This window comes from Chlorocebus sabaeus, chromosome 6 (genome assembly GCF_047675955.1).
Source record: "Chlorocebus sabaeus isolate Y175 chromosome 6, mChlSab1.0.hap1, whole genome shotgun sequence".
NCBI classification, from domain to species: Eukaryota; Metazoa; Chordata; class Mammalia; order Primates; family Cercopithecidae; genus Chlorocebus; species Chlorocebus sabaeus.
The window spans coordinates 52,915,536-52,930,856 of record NC_132909.1 but is presented as its reverse complement, the minus strand read 5'-3'; the positions used below and the strand labels follow the sequence as shown (position 1 = coordinate 52,930,856).

General features: G+C 43.6%; 1 protein-coding gene and 1 pseudogene across 1 annotated transcript; both read right to left on the bottom strand.

Moving 5' to 3' along the window:
- Positions 1–4,923, bottom strand: part of LOC103233872 (uncharacterized) — a 22,900-nt pseudogene extending 17,977 nt beyond the window's left edge.
- Positions 450–15,321, bottom strand: ZNF846 (zinc finger protein 846). Its single transcript, XM_007995183.3, is given in 6 exon segments — positions 450–6,175; positions 7,348–7,430; positions 10,343–10,429; positions 11,552–11,678; positions 12,316–12,405; positions 14,649–15,321. Coding segments are annotated over 5 exon segments (1,602 nt in total). The 5' UTR covers positions 12,331–12,405; positions 14,649–15,321; the 3' UTR covers positions 450–4,885.

The window sequence follows — 15,321 nt, the reverse complement described above, 5'->3', positions numbered from 1 at the left end:
TGAGACGGAGTCTTGCTCTGTGCCCCAGGCTGGAGTGCAGTGGCGCGATATCGGCTCACTGCAAGCTCCGCCCCCCGGGTTCACGCCATTCTCCTGCCTCAGCCTCCCGAGTAGCTGGGACTACAGGCGCCCGCCACCACGCCCGGCTAGTTTTTTGTATTTTTTTAGTAGAGACGGGGTTTCACTGTGTTAGCCAGGATGGTCTCGATCTCCTGACCTTGTGATCCACCCGCCTCGGCCTCCCAAAGTGCTGGGATTACAGGCTTGAGCCACCGCGCCCGGCCACTTCTCTTTTTAAAGTGAATTCTGTGAAACATTCCTTGACTTAATCTTTGAGATCTTTCTTCTTTTTGAATTTGAGTAGCTACTGCAATGAATTTCCCTCTTTTCACTGCTTTCACTGTATCTGTCCATTCAGGCTGCTATAACAAAATACCACAGACTGGTGGTTAATAAACAACATAAATTTATTTCTCCCAGTTCTGGAGATTAGGTCAAAGATCAAGGTACAGTCAGATTCAGTGTCAGGTGAGGACCCTTTTCCTGGTTCACAGACAGCCATCTTCTTGAAGTAACCAAATACAAAAGTGGCATGAAATATCTTTGGGGTGTCTTCCATGAGGGGGTAATCCCATTCTGCAGACCCTCATGACTTCATCATGTCCCAAAGTTCCCAACTCCTAATACAATCACTTTGGGAGTTAAGAATGTCAACATATGCAAGTTGAGGAGACAAAATTTATTTACTTATTTTGAGATGGAGTCCCACTCTGTCCCCTAGGCTGGAGTTCAGTGGCACGATCTTGGCTCACTGCAAGCTCCGCTTCCCAGGTTGACACCATTCTCCTGCCTCAGCCTCCAGAGTAGCTGGGACTACAGGTGTCGGCCACCATGCCCAGCTAATTTTTTGTATTTTTTTTTTTAGTAGAGACAGGGTTTCACCATGTTAACCAGGATGGTCTTGATCTCCTGACCTTGTGATCCACCCACCTCAGCCTCCCAAAGTGCTGGGATTACAGGCGTTAGCCACCGTGCCTCGCCAGAGACAAAATTTAGACCACAGCAACATCTCATAAATTTTGGTATGCCATGTCTTTGTTTTCATTTTTCTCAAGATGTTTTCTAATTTCCCTTGTGAATTCTTCCTTCACCCATTGGTAGATCAGGAGTGTGTTGCTTACAATAAAAAGTGTTTGTGAATTTTCCAGTTTTCCTTGTTTTTCATTTCTTGTTTCATTCTATGTGACTTGAAATGGTACTTTGTATTTCAGTCTTTTACATTGCATTAATATTTGTTTTGTGGCCTAACATATGGTTTCTCCTGGAAACTATTCCACATATGCTTGAGAAAAATGTGTTGTTGTTGGGTGGGTTGTGCCTGTTAGAGTTAACTGGTATATGGTACTTGTCCTGTTTCCTTCTTGATATTATGGGTGGCTGTCCTACCTATTAAATTGAAAGTGGTATATTGAGGTCTCCAATTGTTATGCAGAATTGTCTATTTTTCCCTTAATTTTGCCAATATTTACTTCATGTATTTTAGACTCTGATATTTGATGTAATTTTTTTATCTTCTTGATGAATTTTACCTTCTATCAATATATACTGTCATTCACTGTCTCTTCTATCAGTTTTTGACTTCAAGTTTATCTTGTTTGATATTAGTATACCCAGCCAAATTCTCTTTAGGTTACTATTTACATGGAATTATCTTTTTCCATTATTTAACTTTCAAACTTTTTTGTCTTTAGATCTAAAGTGAAGGATGGCCGGGTGTGGCGGCTCACGTCTGTAATCCCAGCACTTTCGGGGGCCGAGGTGGGCGGATCACCTGAGGTCAGGAGTTTGAGACCAGCCTGGTCAACATGGTAAAACCCTGTCTCTACTAATACTACAAAAATTAGCTGGGCATGGTGGTGGGTGCCTGTAATCTCAACCACTCAGGAGGCTGAGGCAGGAAGAATTGCTGGAACCCAGGAGGTGGAGGTTGCAGTGAGCCAGGATCTTGCCACTGCAATCCAGCCTGGGCGACAGAGCGAGACTTCATCTTTTTTTTTAAAAAAAAAAAAAAAAAAAAAAAAAGGCTGAGCGTGGTGGCTCATGCCTGTAATCCCAGCACTTTGGGAGGCCGAGGCAGGCGAGTCATGAGGTCAGGAGATCAAGACCATCCCAGCTAACATGGTGAAACCCCGTCTCTACTAAAAAACACACAAAAAAGTTAGCCGGGTGTGGTGGTGGGCGCCTGTGGTCCCAGCTACTTGGGAGACTGAGGCAGGAGAACGGCGTGAACCCGGGAGGCAGAGCTTGCAGTGAGCCGAGATCGCACCACTGCACTCCAGCCTGGGCGACAGAGCGAGACGTCATCTAACATACAGTTGGATTGTGTATTTTAATCCATTTTGCCAAATTATGCCATTAGATTGGAGACGTTATCCCATTTATCTTTCATGTAATTAACAATAAAAAAGACTTATTTTGCCACTTTGTTACTCTTTTTCTGTATGTCTTACAGCTTTTTGGTCCCTCATTTCCTACATTACTGCCTTTCTTGTTAATTTGTTTTTTGTAGTGACATCTTTTTTTCTTCTCATTTTGTACATATTCCATTGATATTTTCTCTGTAGTTACCATGGCGATTTTTTTTTTTCTTTTTTTGAGATGGAGTATCACTCTTGTTGCCCAGCCTGGAGTCCAATGGTGTGATCTTGGCTCACTGCAACCTCCACCTCCCGCGTTCAAGCGATCCTCCTGCCTCAGCATCTCGAGTAGCTGGGACTACAGGCACGCACCACCACACCCAGCTAATTTTTGTATTTTTAGTAGAAATGGGGTTTCACCATGTTGGCCAGGCTGCTCTCGATCTCTTGACCTTGTGATCCGCCTACCTTAGCCTCCAAAGTGCTAGAATTAAAGGCATGGCCTGGTCACCATGGGGATTAAATATAACATCCTAACATCCACTGCACAGTCCACTGTTCCAGCCCTCACTCCTCCCACATGCTCTTCTTACTATGATATAGAAAAAATTCTACTTGGGGGAATTTTAAAAGCAATTAAACTTTTCAACCACAGAAAATTTACTGTCCATGACAAGTCACCATGGACAGTAAGACATATAGAAAGGCAATCTCATTGTCATGTCATTTATTTCAATTTCTCCTCTAGTATGAATTATCTTGTGTACAGTAACAGTAGTACTGGAAAGCTTCCCATAACTCCTCAGATTCATATTCTTCCAGTGAGTATTTTCAGAGGCACTTAAGGGATATGTACTGCTAAAAATATTACTTTTTTTTTTTTTTTTTGAGATGGAGTTTTGCTCTGTCACCCAGGCGGCAGTGCAGTGGAGGTATCTCGGCTCACTGCAACTTCCATCTCCTGGGTTCACTCAATTCTCCTGCCTCAGCCTCCGAAGCAGCTGGGATTACAGGCACCTGCCACCATGCTTGGCTAATTTTTGTATTTTTAGTAGAGACAAAGTTTAACCATGGTGGCAGGCTGGTCTCAAACTCCTGACCTCAACTGATCTGCCCACCTTGACCTCCTAAAGTGCTGGGAGTACAGGCATGAGCCACCCACACCCACCATATTCCCATATTTTCACATTTATATAGCTTCTTTGCAGTGTGGGTTTTCACATGTATAGTAAGACTTGTAAAATGGATGCAACATTTCCCTCATTCTGTATTGTCAAGATTTCTCTCCAGTATGAATTATCATTTAAAGGATGAAATAATACATATGTGTATGTATGTGTGTGCATATATGTGTGTGTGTGTGTGTGTATATATATATATATGAAGGCATTCCCATATTTCTAGCATTCATAATGTTTCTGGCCTGAGATTACCATATATTGACACGAGGCAGAAGATTTCCCACATCTTACCTTCATAGGGTTTCTCTCCAATGCAAGTTGACTTAGTAACACTGGAAGAATTCTTAACATGCCTTAAATTGATGAGGTTTCTTATACATGAAACTGTTAGAAATTTCTGAAGGCTGTCCCAGATTTCTTATATATATAGGCTATCTGCCCACTGTGAGTTCTTTAATGTTGAGTTATTAAGAGGTATAAGTGAAGATCTTATAGCCTTTACATTTGTAGGGTTTTATACCTCTGTGAATTCTCATGTGGATACTAAGTCCTGAGCACTAAGTATATGTTTTATCACATTCCTTACATACAGAGGGTTTTTCTCCAGTGTCGACTACAAAGTGCTATGAAGTCTTGTGAAGTATTTTAAGGCTATCTCTCATTCTTACCTTCAATTGGCTTTTATGGTAATTTTTGGTATGAAAAATAATATGCTGGGTGTGATGGCTCATGCCTATAATCGCAGCACTTTGGGAGGCCGAGGCGGGCAGATCATGAGGTCAGGAGATCGAGACCATTCTCGCTAACATGGTGAAACCCCGTCTCTACTAAAAATACAAAAAATTAGCCGGGCATGGTGGCACACGCCTGTAGTCCCATCTATTCGGGAGGCTGAGGCAGGAGAATTCCTTGAACCCAGCAGGCAGAGGTTGCAGTGGGCCAAGGTTGCACCACTGCACTCCAGCCTGGGTGACAGAGAGAGACTCTGTCTCAAAAAAAAAGAAAAAAGAAAAAAAAAGAAAAGAAAAAGAAACAATAGTGGAAGAAACAGACTTTACCACGTCTTAGAACCAGATTTTTCTCCCAAAGGTGAGTTCTTACACTTTATAAGGTGTGAAGAACTACTACTCTCGCCTATTCCTTATATCACTGGGACTTGTGTGCATGTTAAATTCATTCCTATTATATAAGAAATGGAAATTCAGTGAAGGTTCTTCATATTGTTTACCTTCATATGATTTGTTTCCAGATGAGTTTAGATGTAAATACTAAGATCTGAGGAACACTTTAGGTTTTTTCACATGCCTTGGTTCTTAGATGTTTAGCAAGTGCTGAAGACTGAGTGAAGTTTTTCCCACATTTCTTACATTCATATGGTTTTGCTCCAGTATGAGTTCGCATATGAACGTTAAGGCATGTGGAGTACCTGAAGGCTTTCCCACATTCTTTACATGTGTAAGGCTTTTCTCCTGTGTGCATTCGCATGTGCATATTAAGATTTGTGGAACGAGCAAATGCTTTACCGCATTCCTTACATTCATAGCCCTTTTCTCCAGTGTGAGTTCTTAAATGGGTACTAAGGCCCGAGGATTGAATGAAAGCTTTTCCACATTCTTTGCATTCATAAGGCTTCTCTCCAGTGTGAATCCTTACATGTTGACTAAGCATTGAGGAATTATTAAAGGCTTTCCCACATTCTTTACATTCATAGGGCTTTTCTCCAGTGTGTGTTCTCATATGTAAAACAAGTCCTGAGGAACGAGTAAAAGCTTTCCCACATTCCTTACATAAATATGGCTTCTCTCCACTGTGAATCCTTACATGTTTTGTAAGGTATGAGGAATGAATAAAAACTTTTCCACACTCTTTACATTCATATGGCTTTTCTCCAGTGTGAATTCGTATGTGTAAAATGAGTCCTGTGGATCTAGTGAAGGCTTTTCCACATTCCATACATACATAGGGCTTCTTTCCACTGTGAATTCTTGTATGATCAGTAAGGTATGAAGAATGGGTGAAGGCTTTCCCACACTCTTTACATTTATATGGTTTTTCTCCAGTGTGAGTTCTGATGTGTAATTTAAGTCCTGTGGATTGAATGAAAGCTTTACCACATTCTTTACAGACATAGGGCTTCTCTCCACTGTGAGTTCTTCCATGTCCTATAAGGTGTGAGGAATTACTGAAGGCTTTCCCACATTCCTTACATATATAATGTTTGTCTCCATTGTGAGATCTTACATGTACCTTAAGGGATGACTGATAAAGAAAAGTTCTCCAACAATCTGTGCATTCACACAACTTCTCTTGTGTGTGAGTTTTATTCTGCCTAGTAAGATTTGAAAACTTGTTGAAGGCTTTTTCATGTTTAACATACTTAGGTGTTTTCCCCTCAGCATGACTTTTCTTGTAAAAACTATGAGGAAAGTTCTTTCTTAAGGTTTTTCCACTCTGATCATCCTCAGAAGTTTTCTCTCCAATGTGAGTTCTCATGTGAGTCATAAGAAATGGGTGTTCACTGAAGACTTTTCCACAATGGTTAGAGTCATAGAGTTTCTCTGCAGTATTGCTTCTCTACTGTTCAGATATAAAAGATGAACAAAGAATCTCTCACATTCAGTATGGTAACAGAATTTCTCCTCAGTCACAACATTTATGCATTGGAAATATATTTAAACATTTTAACATATCCATTATATGTACAGAGTTCCAGCCCCATTTTTGAGTTAAGTTGAATAATAGGACATAAGAGGCCACCTATATTCTCTGCCTATATAGCCTGCCTATATTCTCTGTGTTCACAGAGCTTCTTAGACAATCTGTCTGATATATATATATATATTTTTTTTATTACTTTTGCTTTTTATTGAAAAAGATTCTCACTTTGCCCAGACTGAAGTGCAGTGGTATGATCTCGACTCACAGCAACCTCTGCCTCCCGGTTCAAGGGATTCTCATGCCTCAGCCTCCCAAGTAGCTGGGATTACAGGCATGTGCCACTATGCCCAGCTAATTTTTGTATTTTTAGTAAAAACAGATTTTTGCCATGTTGGCCAGGCTGGTTTCCAAATCCTGGCCTCAAGTGTCTGCCCGCTTTGGCCTCCCAAAGTGCTGGGATTACAGGCATGAGCCACAATACATCTGAGAAATATTTAGACTAAATTACGGGCTGGGCACAGTGGCTCATGCCTGTAATCCCAGCACTTTGGAGGCCAAAGCAAGTGGGTTGCTTTCAGCTCAGGAATTTGAGACTAGCCTGGACAAAATGGTGAAACCCCATCTCTACAAAATAAATAAATAAATAAATAAATAAATAAATAAATAAATAAATAAAATCAGCCATCAGCCAGGCATGGTGGCTCACGCCTGTAGTCTCAGCTCTTCAGGAGGCTGAGGCTGGAAGATCATTTGAGCCCAGGAAACAGAGGTTGCAGTGAGCCAAGACTGCACCACTGCACACCAGCCTGAGCAACAGAGTAAGACCCTGTCTCAAAAATAATAAAGTAAAATAAATTATGCACCACCAAAAACTGAATAGCTGAGTTGTATGTTTGTGGATGTTTATTTGTGAGATCTCTGAGAAGAAACATGTTTATAATAAGTTTAGAGTACTTCCCATATTCATGATAACTCAGAGAATCTCTTCAGACTCTGTTTTCTTTGGGTAAATGCTATTTTCCTCATATAATTTTCATGAATATTGTGCTTCTTATCCTAGTGTGGAAGATTTCATCCCTTGGAAATCTTACCAATTGTATTCCATTTGGTGATCTTTCTGCAGAAATATCTTGCAGCAGTGGGGAGCCTTTGGTTTTGAGTCGCAAATCCAATTCTGAAATAAAGTGAAAAATGCAGCTTGGGAGAAAAACTGTGGAATAAAGTCATTGAAAAACCTATGGGGCTGGGCGTGGTGGCTCATGCCTGTAATCCTAGCACCTTGGGAGGCCTAGACAGGTAGATTACCTGAGGTTAGGAGTTCAAGACCAGCCTGGCCAACATGGTGAAACACTGTCTCTATTAAAAATACAAAAAATTAGCCAGGTGCAGTGGCATGTGCCTATAATCCCAACTACTTGGGAGGCTGAGGCAGGAGAATCACTTGAACCCAGGAGGCAGAGGTTGCAGTGAGCTGAGATCCGCCACTGCACTTCAGCCCAAGCTACAGAGCAAGACTTTGTCTCAAAAAAAAAAAAAGAAAAAAAAAAGCCTAAAGAACAGAAATAGCATAATCAAATGTGGCAGAGTGAAGAACTCCAGAGCTCTTTCCTACCACAATATAACTAATGAGTTCAGAAAAGCTATCAGAATCAACTGTGCTGGGCTGGGTGCAGTGGCTCACGCCTATTATCCCAGCACTTTGGGAGGTCAAGACAGGCGGATCACTTGAGGCCAGGAATTCAAGACCAGCCTGGCCAACATGGTGAAGAGCTGTCTCTACTAAAAATACACAAAAATTGGACAGGTGTGGTGATGTGCACCTGTAATCCCAGCTACTCAGGTGACTGAGTCACAAGAATCACTTGAACCCAGGAGGCGGAGGTTGCAGTGAGCCAAGATCACGTCACTGAACTCCAGCCGGGGTGACAGAGTGAGACTCTGTGTCCAAAAAAATAATAAATAAATAAAATATATATATGTATATATACACACACACATATATAAACACACACATATATACACACACACACATATATACACATATATATACACACACATATACACATATACATATATACACATATATACACACACATACACATATATATATAGCTAAGTGAAAGAAGCTAGACAGAAAAGGTTACATTGTATGATTCCATTTATATAAGATATACAAAAAGGGTAAATCCATAGAGAGAGAAAGCAAATTAGTCTTTGTAGGGTGACTGGGTAGTGACTGCTTGATGGGTACATGGTTTCCTTTTGGTGTGATGGTAATGCTTTAAAACTAGGCCAAGCACACTGGCTCATGCCTGTAATCCCAACACTTTGGGAGGCAGAGGCAGGCAGATCACTTGAGGTCAGGAGTTTGAGACCAGCCTGGCCAACGTAGTGAAACTCCATCTCTACCAAAAAACACAAAAATTAGCCAGGTGTGGTGGCACACGCTTGTAGTCCCAACTACGCAGAAGGCTGAGGCGAGAGAATCACTCGAACCCAGGAAGCTGATGGAGGTTGCAGTGAGCCGAGATGGTGCCACTAGACTCTATCCTGGGCAACAGAGAGAAAGTCTGTCTCAAAAAAAAAAAAGAAAAGAAAAGAAAGAAATGTTTTGAAAATAAAAAGAGCTGGGCCGGGCGCGGTGGCTCACGCCTGTAATCCCAGCACTTTGGGAGGCCGAGGCGGGCGGATCACAAGGTCAGGAGATCGAGACCAGGTGAAACCCCACCTCTACTAAAAATACAAAAAATTAGCCGGGCGCGGTTGTGGGCGCCTGTAGTCCCAGCTACTCGGGAGGATGAGCCAGGAGAATGGCGGGAACCCGGGAGGCGGAGCTTGCAGTGAGCCAAGATCGCGCCACTGCACTCCAGCCTGGGCGACAGAGGGAGACTCCGTCTCAAAAAAAAAAAAAAAAAAAGAAGAAAAAAAAAAAAAAGAAAATAAAAAGAGCTGATAGCTGCGCAACACTAAAATGGTAAAATTTTGTATATTTTACCTAAAAGAAGTATATGGCGCATTTGTAAATCTTTCCAAACACGCATAAAACATGATAAAAAAAGAGTGAAGCAGGCCGGGCGCGGTGGCTCAAGCCTGTAATCCCAGCACTTTGGGAGGCCGAGACGGGCAGATCACGAGGTCAGGAGATCAAGACCATCCTGGCTAAGCCGGTGAAACCTGTCTCTAGTAAAAAATACAAAAAAATAGCCGGGCGAGGTGGCGAGCGTCTGTAGTACCAGCTACTTGGGAGGCTGAGGCAGGAGAATGGCGTAAACCTGGGCGCGGAGCTTGCAGTGAGCCGAGATCCGGCCACTGCACTCCAGGCTGGGCGACAGAGCCAGACTCCGTCTCAAAAAAAAAAAAAAAAAGAGTGAAGCAAATGGAAAGATGGACTATAAAGAGTTTGGCTATGTCAGAAGTTTTGCGATGATAAAGATATGGTGTCAAAACTGTATGACTACACCTATAATCCCAGCACTTTGCGAGGCTGAGGCGAGTGGATCACAAGGTCAGGAGTTCGAGAACAGCCTGGCCAACATAGTGAAATCCCATCTCTACCAAAAATACAAAAAATTAGTTGGGCGTGGTGGCAGGCGCCTGTAATCCTAGCTACTTGGGAGGCTGACGCAGGAGAACTGCTTGAACCCAGGAGGTGGAGGTTGCAGCGAGCCAAGATCAGGTCACTGCACACCAGCCGGGGCAACAGTGCAAGACTCCATGTCAAAAACAAAAAAACTGTATTACTTATTATCCAAGTAATAATATGCAGAAAACTGAGGCTGACAGTAAGCAAAAAGATGGGAGAAACAAGAAGCAATATGAGAAGGTGTTGGCAAAGGACCTACATGCATACGATGGAATTTTCAAATAAGGCACACTAACCTTTCTGAGAACAGAAAAAAGGTTGAGAAGTTCAATAGAAATTTAAAGATGAGGGGAGTTGAAGTTATCTAAGGAAACCAAATGGCCTCAGCCTTCTCAGGAAGAAAAGCATACCCTGAGAAGTTTGCAAAGTAACATTTCCAATGTACTGCATTTCTCGCAGGCTGGCACTGATCTTCATAATACCATATCTGCTAATGAACTCACCCTGCAGGACTCCTGTCACTCCTGTCCTCAGCTCTTCCATTTGTTCCAATCCAGACGTAAGACTGGGTTTGCATAATTCAGACCCTGCTGGAGGGAAAAATGCACAAAAGAAGAGCCCCATGCAAGACATAACACCATGTCCTCGAATGGGGAACAAATACTTTTGCCTTCAGGGATTCTGAAGATGGTCAAGTGTAACTTTACAAACAGCAAACTAATCATACAACATTTCCAATACGTGCACTAAAACAATTTTAAAAATAGCAAAAATGTTGGCCAGGCATAATGGCTCATGCCTGTTACCCCAACACTTTGGGAAGCCAAGGCAGGCAGATCACTTGAGGCTAGGAGTTCAAGACCAGCCTTGCCAACATGGTGAAACCTCATCTCTACTAAAAATGCAAAAATTAGCAGGGAATGGTGGCATGGGTCTGTGGTCCCAGCTACTCCGGAAGTTGAGGCAGGTGAATTGCTTGAGCCTGGAAAACCAAGTCCAACTTCACATACACATTTAAAGTCTTAAAGTTTTTAATCCATACATGAAATAAACTCATTTACTTAAATCTTTATTTTCATGAGGAATCCTCTATGCCAGGGGTGTCCAATCTTTTGGCTTGCCTGGGCCACACTGGAAGAAGAATGGTCTTGGCCACATATAAAATACACTAACACTAACAATAGCTGATGAGCTACAACAAATGAAAAAACAGGTCTGTGCATAAATATCATAATGCCTTAAGAAAGTTTACAAGCTTGTTCTATAAAGTAATGCCCAGGCCATGCACGTGGCTCACGCCTGTAATCCCAGCACTTTGGGAGGGTGAGGCAGGTGGATCACCTGAGGTCAGAGTTTGAGACCAGCCTGGCCAACATGGTGCAACCCCGTCTCCACTAAAACTACAAAAATTAGCTGGCTATGGTGGTGGACGCCTGTAATCCCAGCTACCTGGGAGGCTGAGGCAGGAGAATCACTTGAACCCAGGAGGGGGAGGTTGCAGTGAGCAGAGACTGTGCCACTGCACTCCAGCCTGAGCGCTAGAGTCATACTGTGTCTCAAAAAAACAAAAAACAAAACAAAAAAAAACCAGGAATGCCCACTGGCTAACGTCTATGCCTGTCTTGCTTATTACAGTACCCCTATTTGACAGCAAACATTTAAGAAACATTGATTTCCTAAAAGGGTCAGTGAAGAAATGATGCCAGTTTTACCTAGTATAATGAGATTCTTGTAGTTCTCCAACATCACATCTCTGTAGAGATCTCTCTGGGTTTGATCCAACAAAGTCCACTCCTCCTGGGTAAAGTCCACAGCCACATCCTCAAAGGTCACTAAGTGCTAAACCATTAAATATATGCTGGCTTCAGCTTAGTACCATCTTCTTTGATGTTCTGAGAAAAATGCATGAAGGACTAAGGAAGACTAGAAGCCTGCAGTACTCCCAGGCCTCAGGCCTCTTCTCCTCTATATAGATATTGTCTTGCAACTGCATCCAGTCACGTGGACTCATCAGCATCACTGAACATGACTAAACTGATCTTACTACAGCTTTACAATGGGTTCTTCTGGCCTCAGTCCTCCTCTATTTATAGCTGCAGTCTGCACTGAATATGCTGCAGCACTATGTAAAATCTAATAAAAATTGAAGTATCTCCACAGTGATGCAGAAATTCCTTCAGATTTAGACACCTCCATCCCCTTCTTACAATCTGTCATAACACTCAGCAAAACAATGAGCCAACAAGCATGATTGAGGATCAGAAAGAATTAGTAAATATTGAGATAAAACAATCATTTCCATTGCAATCTCTGTACAACCTGAGATGGCATGGTTTCTAGAGAAATTCATTTGGGGAGTTATTTCCTGAGCAGGACCATCATTTCTTTAAGATGCTTGAATACACGATAAGGAGGTAAGGCTACCTGATGACAGCTACAAGCATAACATTTTGAAGTTAGGTCTTTCCTAACTTGCCTGAGAAGAATCCATCAGTAATCTAGCCACCAGCCTTGCCTCCTCGATGTTCCTCTGATGAAGACAGAAAGTGTCCTGGAAAAAAATGACCTTTGGGAAAAGAATAATAGCATGTCAGTTGGATATGTCAAACAAAAAATATTTTAGGCTGGGCATGGTGGCTCACGCCTGTAATCCCAGCACTTTGGGAGGCCAAAGCAGGCGAATTCCTCGAGGTCAGAAGTTTTAGATCAGCCTGGCCAACACGGTGAAACCCCGTCTCCACTAAAAATACAAAAAAATTAGCAGGGTGTCGTGGCACATGCCTGTAGTCCTAGCTACTGGGGAGGCTGAGACCAGGGGATCACTTGAACCTGGGAGGTGGAGACTGCAGTAAGCCGACACCATGCCACTGCACTCCAGCCTGGGTGACAGAGTGCGACTCCGTCTTAAAAAACAAACAAAAAAAATAGAGCATTTCCATACCCTGCATCTCAGACATAGTCTTTTCCATGACATGCCTCCCAATTGTAATACTATTCTGACACTTAATACTCTAGTTGGGCCAGGCGGTGGCTCATGCCTATAATCCCAACACTTTGGGAGGTCGAAGTAGGATGGCTTGAGGCCAGGAGTTAACAGACCAGCCTGGGCAATATAGTGAGACCAAGTCTCCTTATTTAAAACAACAACAACAACAACAACAAAATATATATATATACACACACATACACACACACATATATATAAGAAAACAAAGACTACAAGAAAAAATACTCTAGTTGACTTTGCCTAGCAACTATCAGACAATAAGGATTCTTTTGTATCTGGCTTTTTTCAGTCAGCATTATGCTTGTGAGGTGCACCCAAGTTGTTTTCATCCACCTGTGATTTGGTTTTTATCTTTGCTGAAGAATATGCCACAGAGGCCGGGCACGGTGGCTCACGCCTGTAATTGCAGCACTTTTTTGGGAGGCTGAGGTGGGCAGATCACTTGAGGTCAGGAGTTCAAGATCAGCCTGGTCAACATGGTGAAACCCCATCTCTCCTAAAAATACAAAGAAAAATTAGCTGGGCCTGGTGGCTCGCACCTGTAATCCCAGCTACTCGGGAGGCTAAGGCAAGAGAATCACTTGAACCAGGAAGGCGGAAATTACAGTGAGCCATGACTGTGCCACTGCACTCCAGCCTGGGTGACAGAGCAAGACTCCGTCAAAAAAAAAAAAAGAGTCCACAGAAAGAAATATGCCACAATTCATCCATTCTGTGGATCCACATTTGAGTTGTTTCTAATTTAGGCTATTTCAAATAATATGATTAATAACTTTTACATTTAGCCTGGCACACGTATGCATGTTGCATCACCAAGTCCATATTTAGTTGATACTGCTTAAAAATGTGGCTGGGCACGGTGGCTCAGGCCTGTAATTCCAGCACTTTGGGAGGCCAAGGCAGATGGATCACAAGGTCAAGAGATGGAGACCATTCTGGCCAACATGGTGAAACCCCGTCTCTACTAAAACGACAAAAATTAGCTGGGCATGGTGGCGCGTGCCTGTAGTCCCAGCTAGTTGGGAGGCCGAGGCAGGAGAATCACTTGAACCCTGGATATGGAGGTTGCAGTGAGCCGAGATCACGCCACTGCACTCCAGCCTGGCAACAGAGCAAGACTCAGTCTCAAAAAAAAAAAAAAAAAAAAAGTGTTCTCGTCAGCAATGTATGCACATCTTAAAGAAGACTTGATATTGTCACTGACTTTAGTTATGCTTTATTTTATATTTTTTGTAGAGATGGGGTCTCACTATGTTGCCCCCAGCTGGTCTCAAACGCATAGCTTCAGGGGCTCCTCCTGCTTCTGCTACCCAAAGTGCTGGGATTACAGGGGTGAGCCACTGTTGCCTGGGCAACAAGAGAGAAACTCCGTCTCGGGAAAAAAAAAAAAAAAAAAAAAAATATATATATATATATATATATACACACACACACACACACACACACACACACACACACGAGGGGAAAAACACCGAAACAAAACGTCTCTCTCACAGTTAATACAACTGTAACTGTTGATACTGGCATAATGAAGGCTGCATCCTACTTCCTGGAAGCCCCTCCGTTTTGAAGCTCTTTGGGAGGTAGGGGCCTAGGAAGTGCAGCTGCTTCTGATCTCAAAACCAGCGGGGTATTGCTACTTTGCTTTATAACTGTGGCAATATTTGCTTTTATTTCTATAAACCTACAACTCCTGCACACTTGAAAAAGCATTTAACTGCTGAGCAATTTCTCAAATTTCAATAAGCGATGCCCCCCCCCGCCCCCGCCAACACAGAGCATCTCCTCCGTCCAGGGCTCACCGGAACGCACGGCAATCGCCCGGTCGGTGACAAGAGGACACTGGGGCCCTTTTCCAGAACAGCGGAGATGCTTTCCCTCTGGAGAAAGGACAAAAAGGTTGACTGGCTGATTTTAAACAGAGGGGGCGCGGTGGCTGGAGGAAAAAACACGCCTCCACCGTGGACCCTGGGCCACGACCAGACTGGTGCGGGCGCAGCGGGAAGAGGCGCTCCGAGCAGGCTGCGGGGAGAATCCCCGCCTCCTGGTCCTGGTTGGGAGGAGGCGCCGCTTCCCCCGAGCAGCCGCGTTAGGCCGGCGCGTCTCAGACCTGGTGGCGCTCTCCGACCCTCACTCCGCCTCCTGCTAGGCCCTCCTGCCCGGCCCTGCCTAGGTTGACCATGAGCGCCGGCTGAAGTGAAAACCCAGCTAGGAAGCGGCTGGAGAGCGCAGAATACGTACGGCGGCGCACCGTCTCGCACTTCCGCTTCCGGTTGCGCACCGAGTTAAGCTTAAGGGGGCCGAACCCCAACGGCTTTGGATGATGTGAAGCGCAGAGAAGAGCTGGGGCAGCCTCTTCGACACGCGGACAGAAAAGTCCCGTTTTCTCGCATCCGGGGTGGACCAGGATCCAGATCAATCTGTCGATATTGGGAACGACGCTGGCCAGGAAACCCAGAGCCTAAGGCCGGGTCG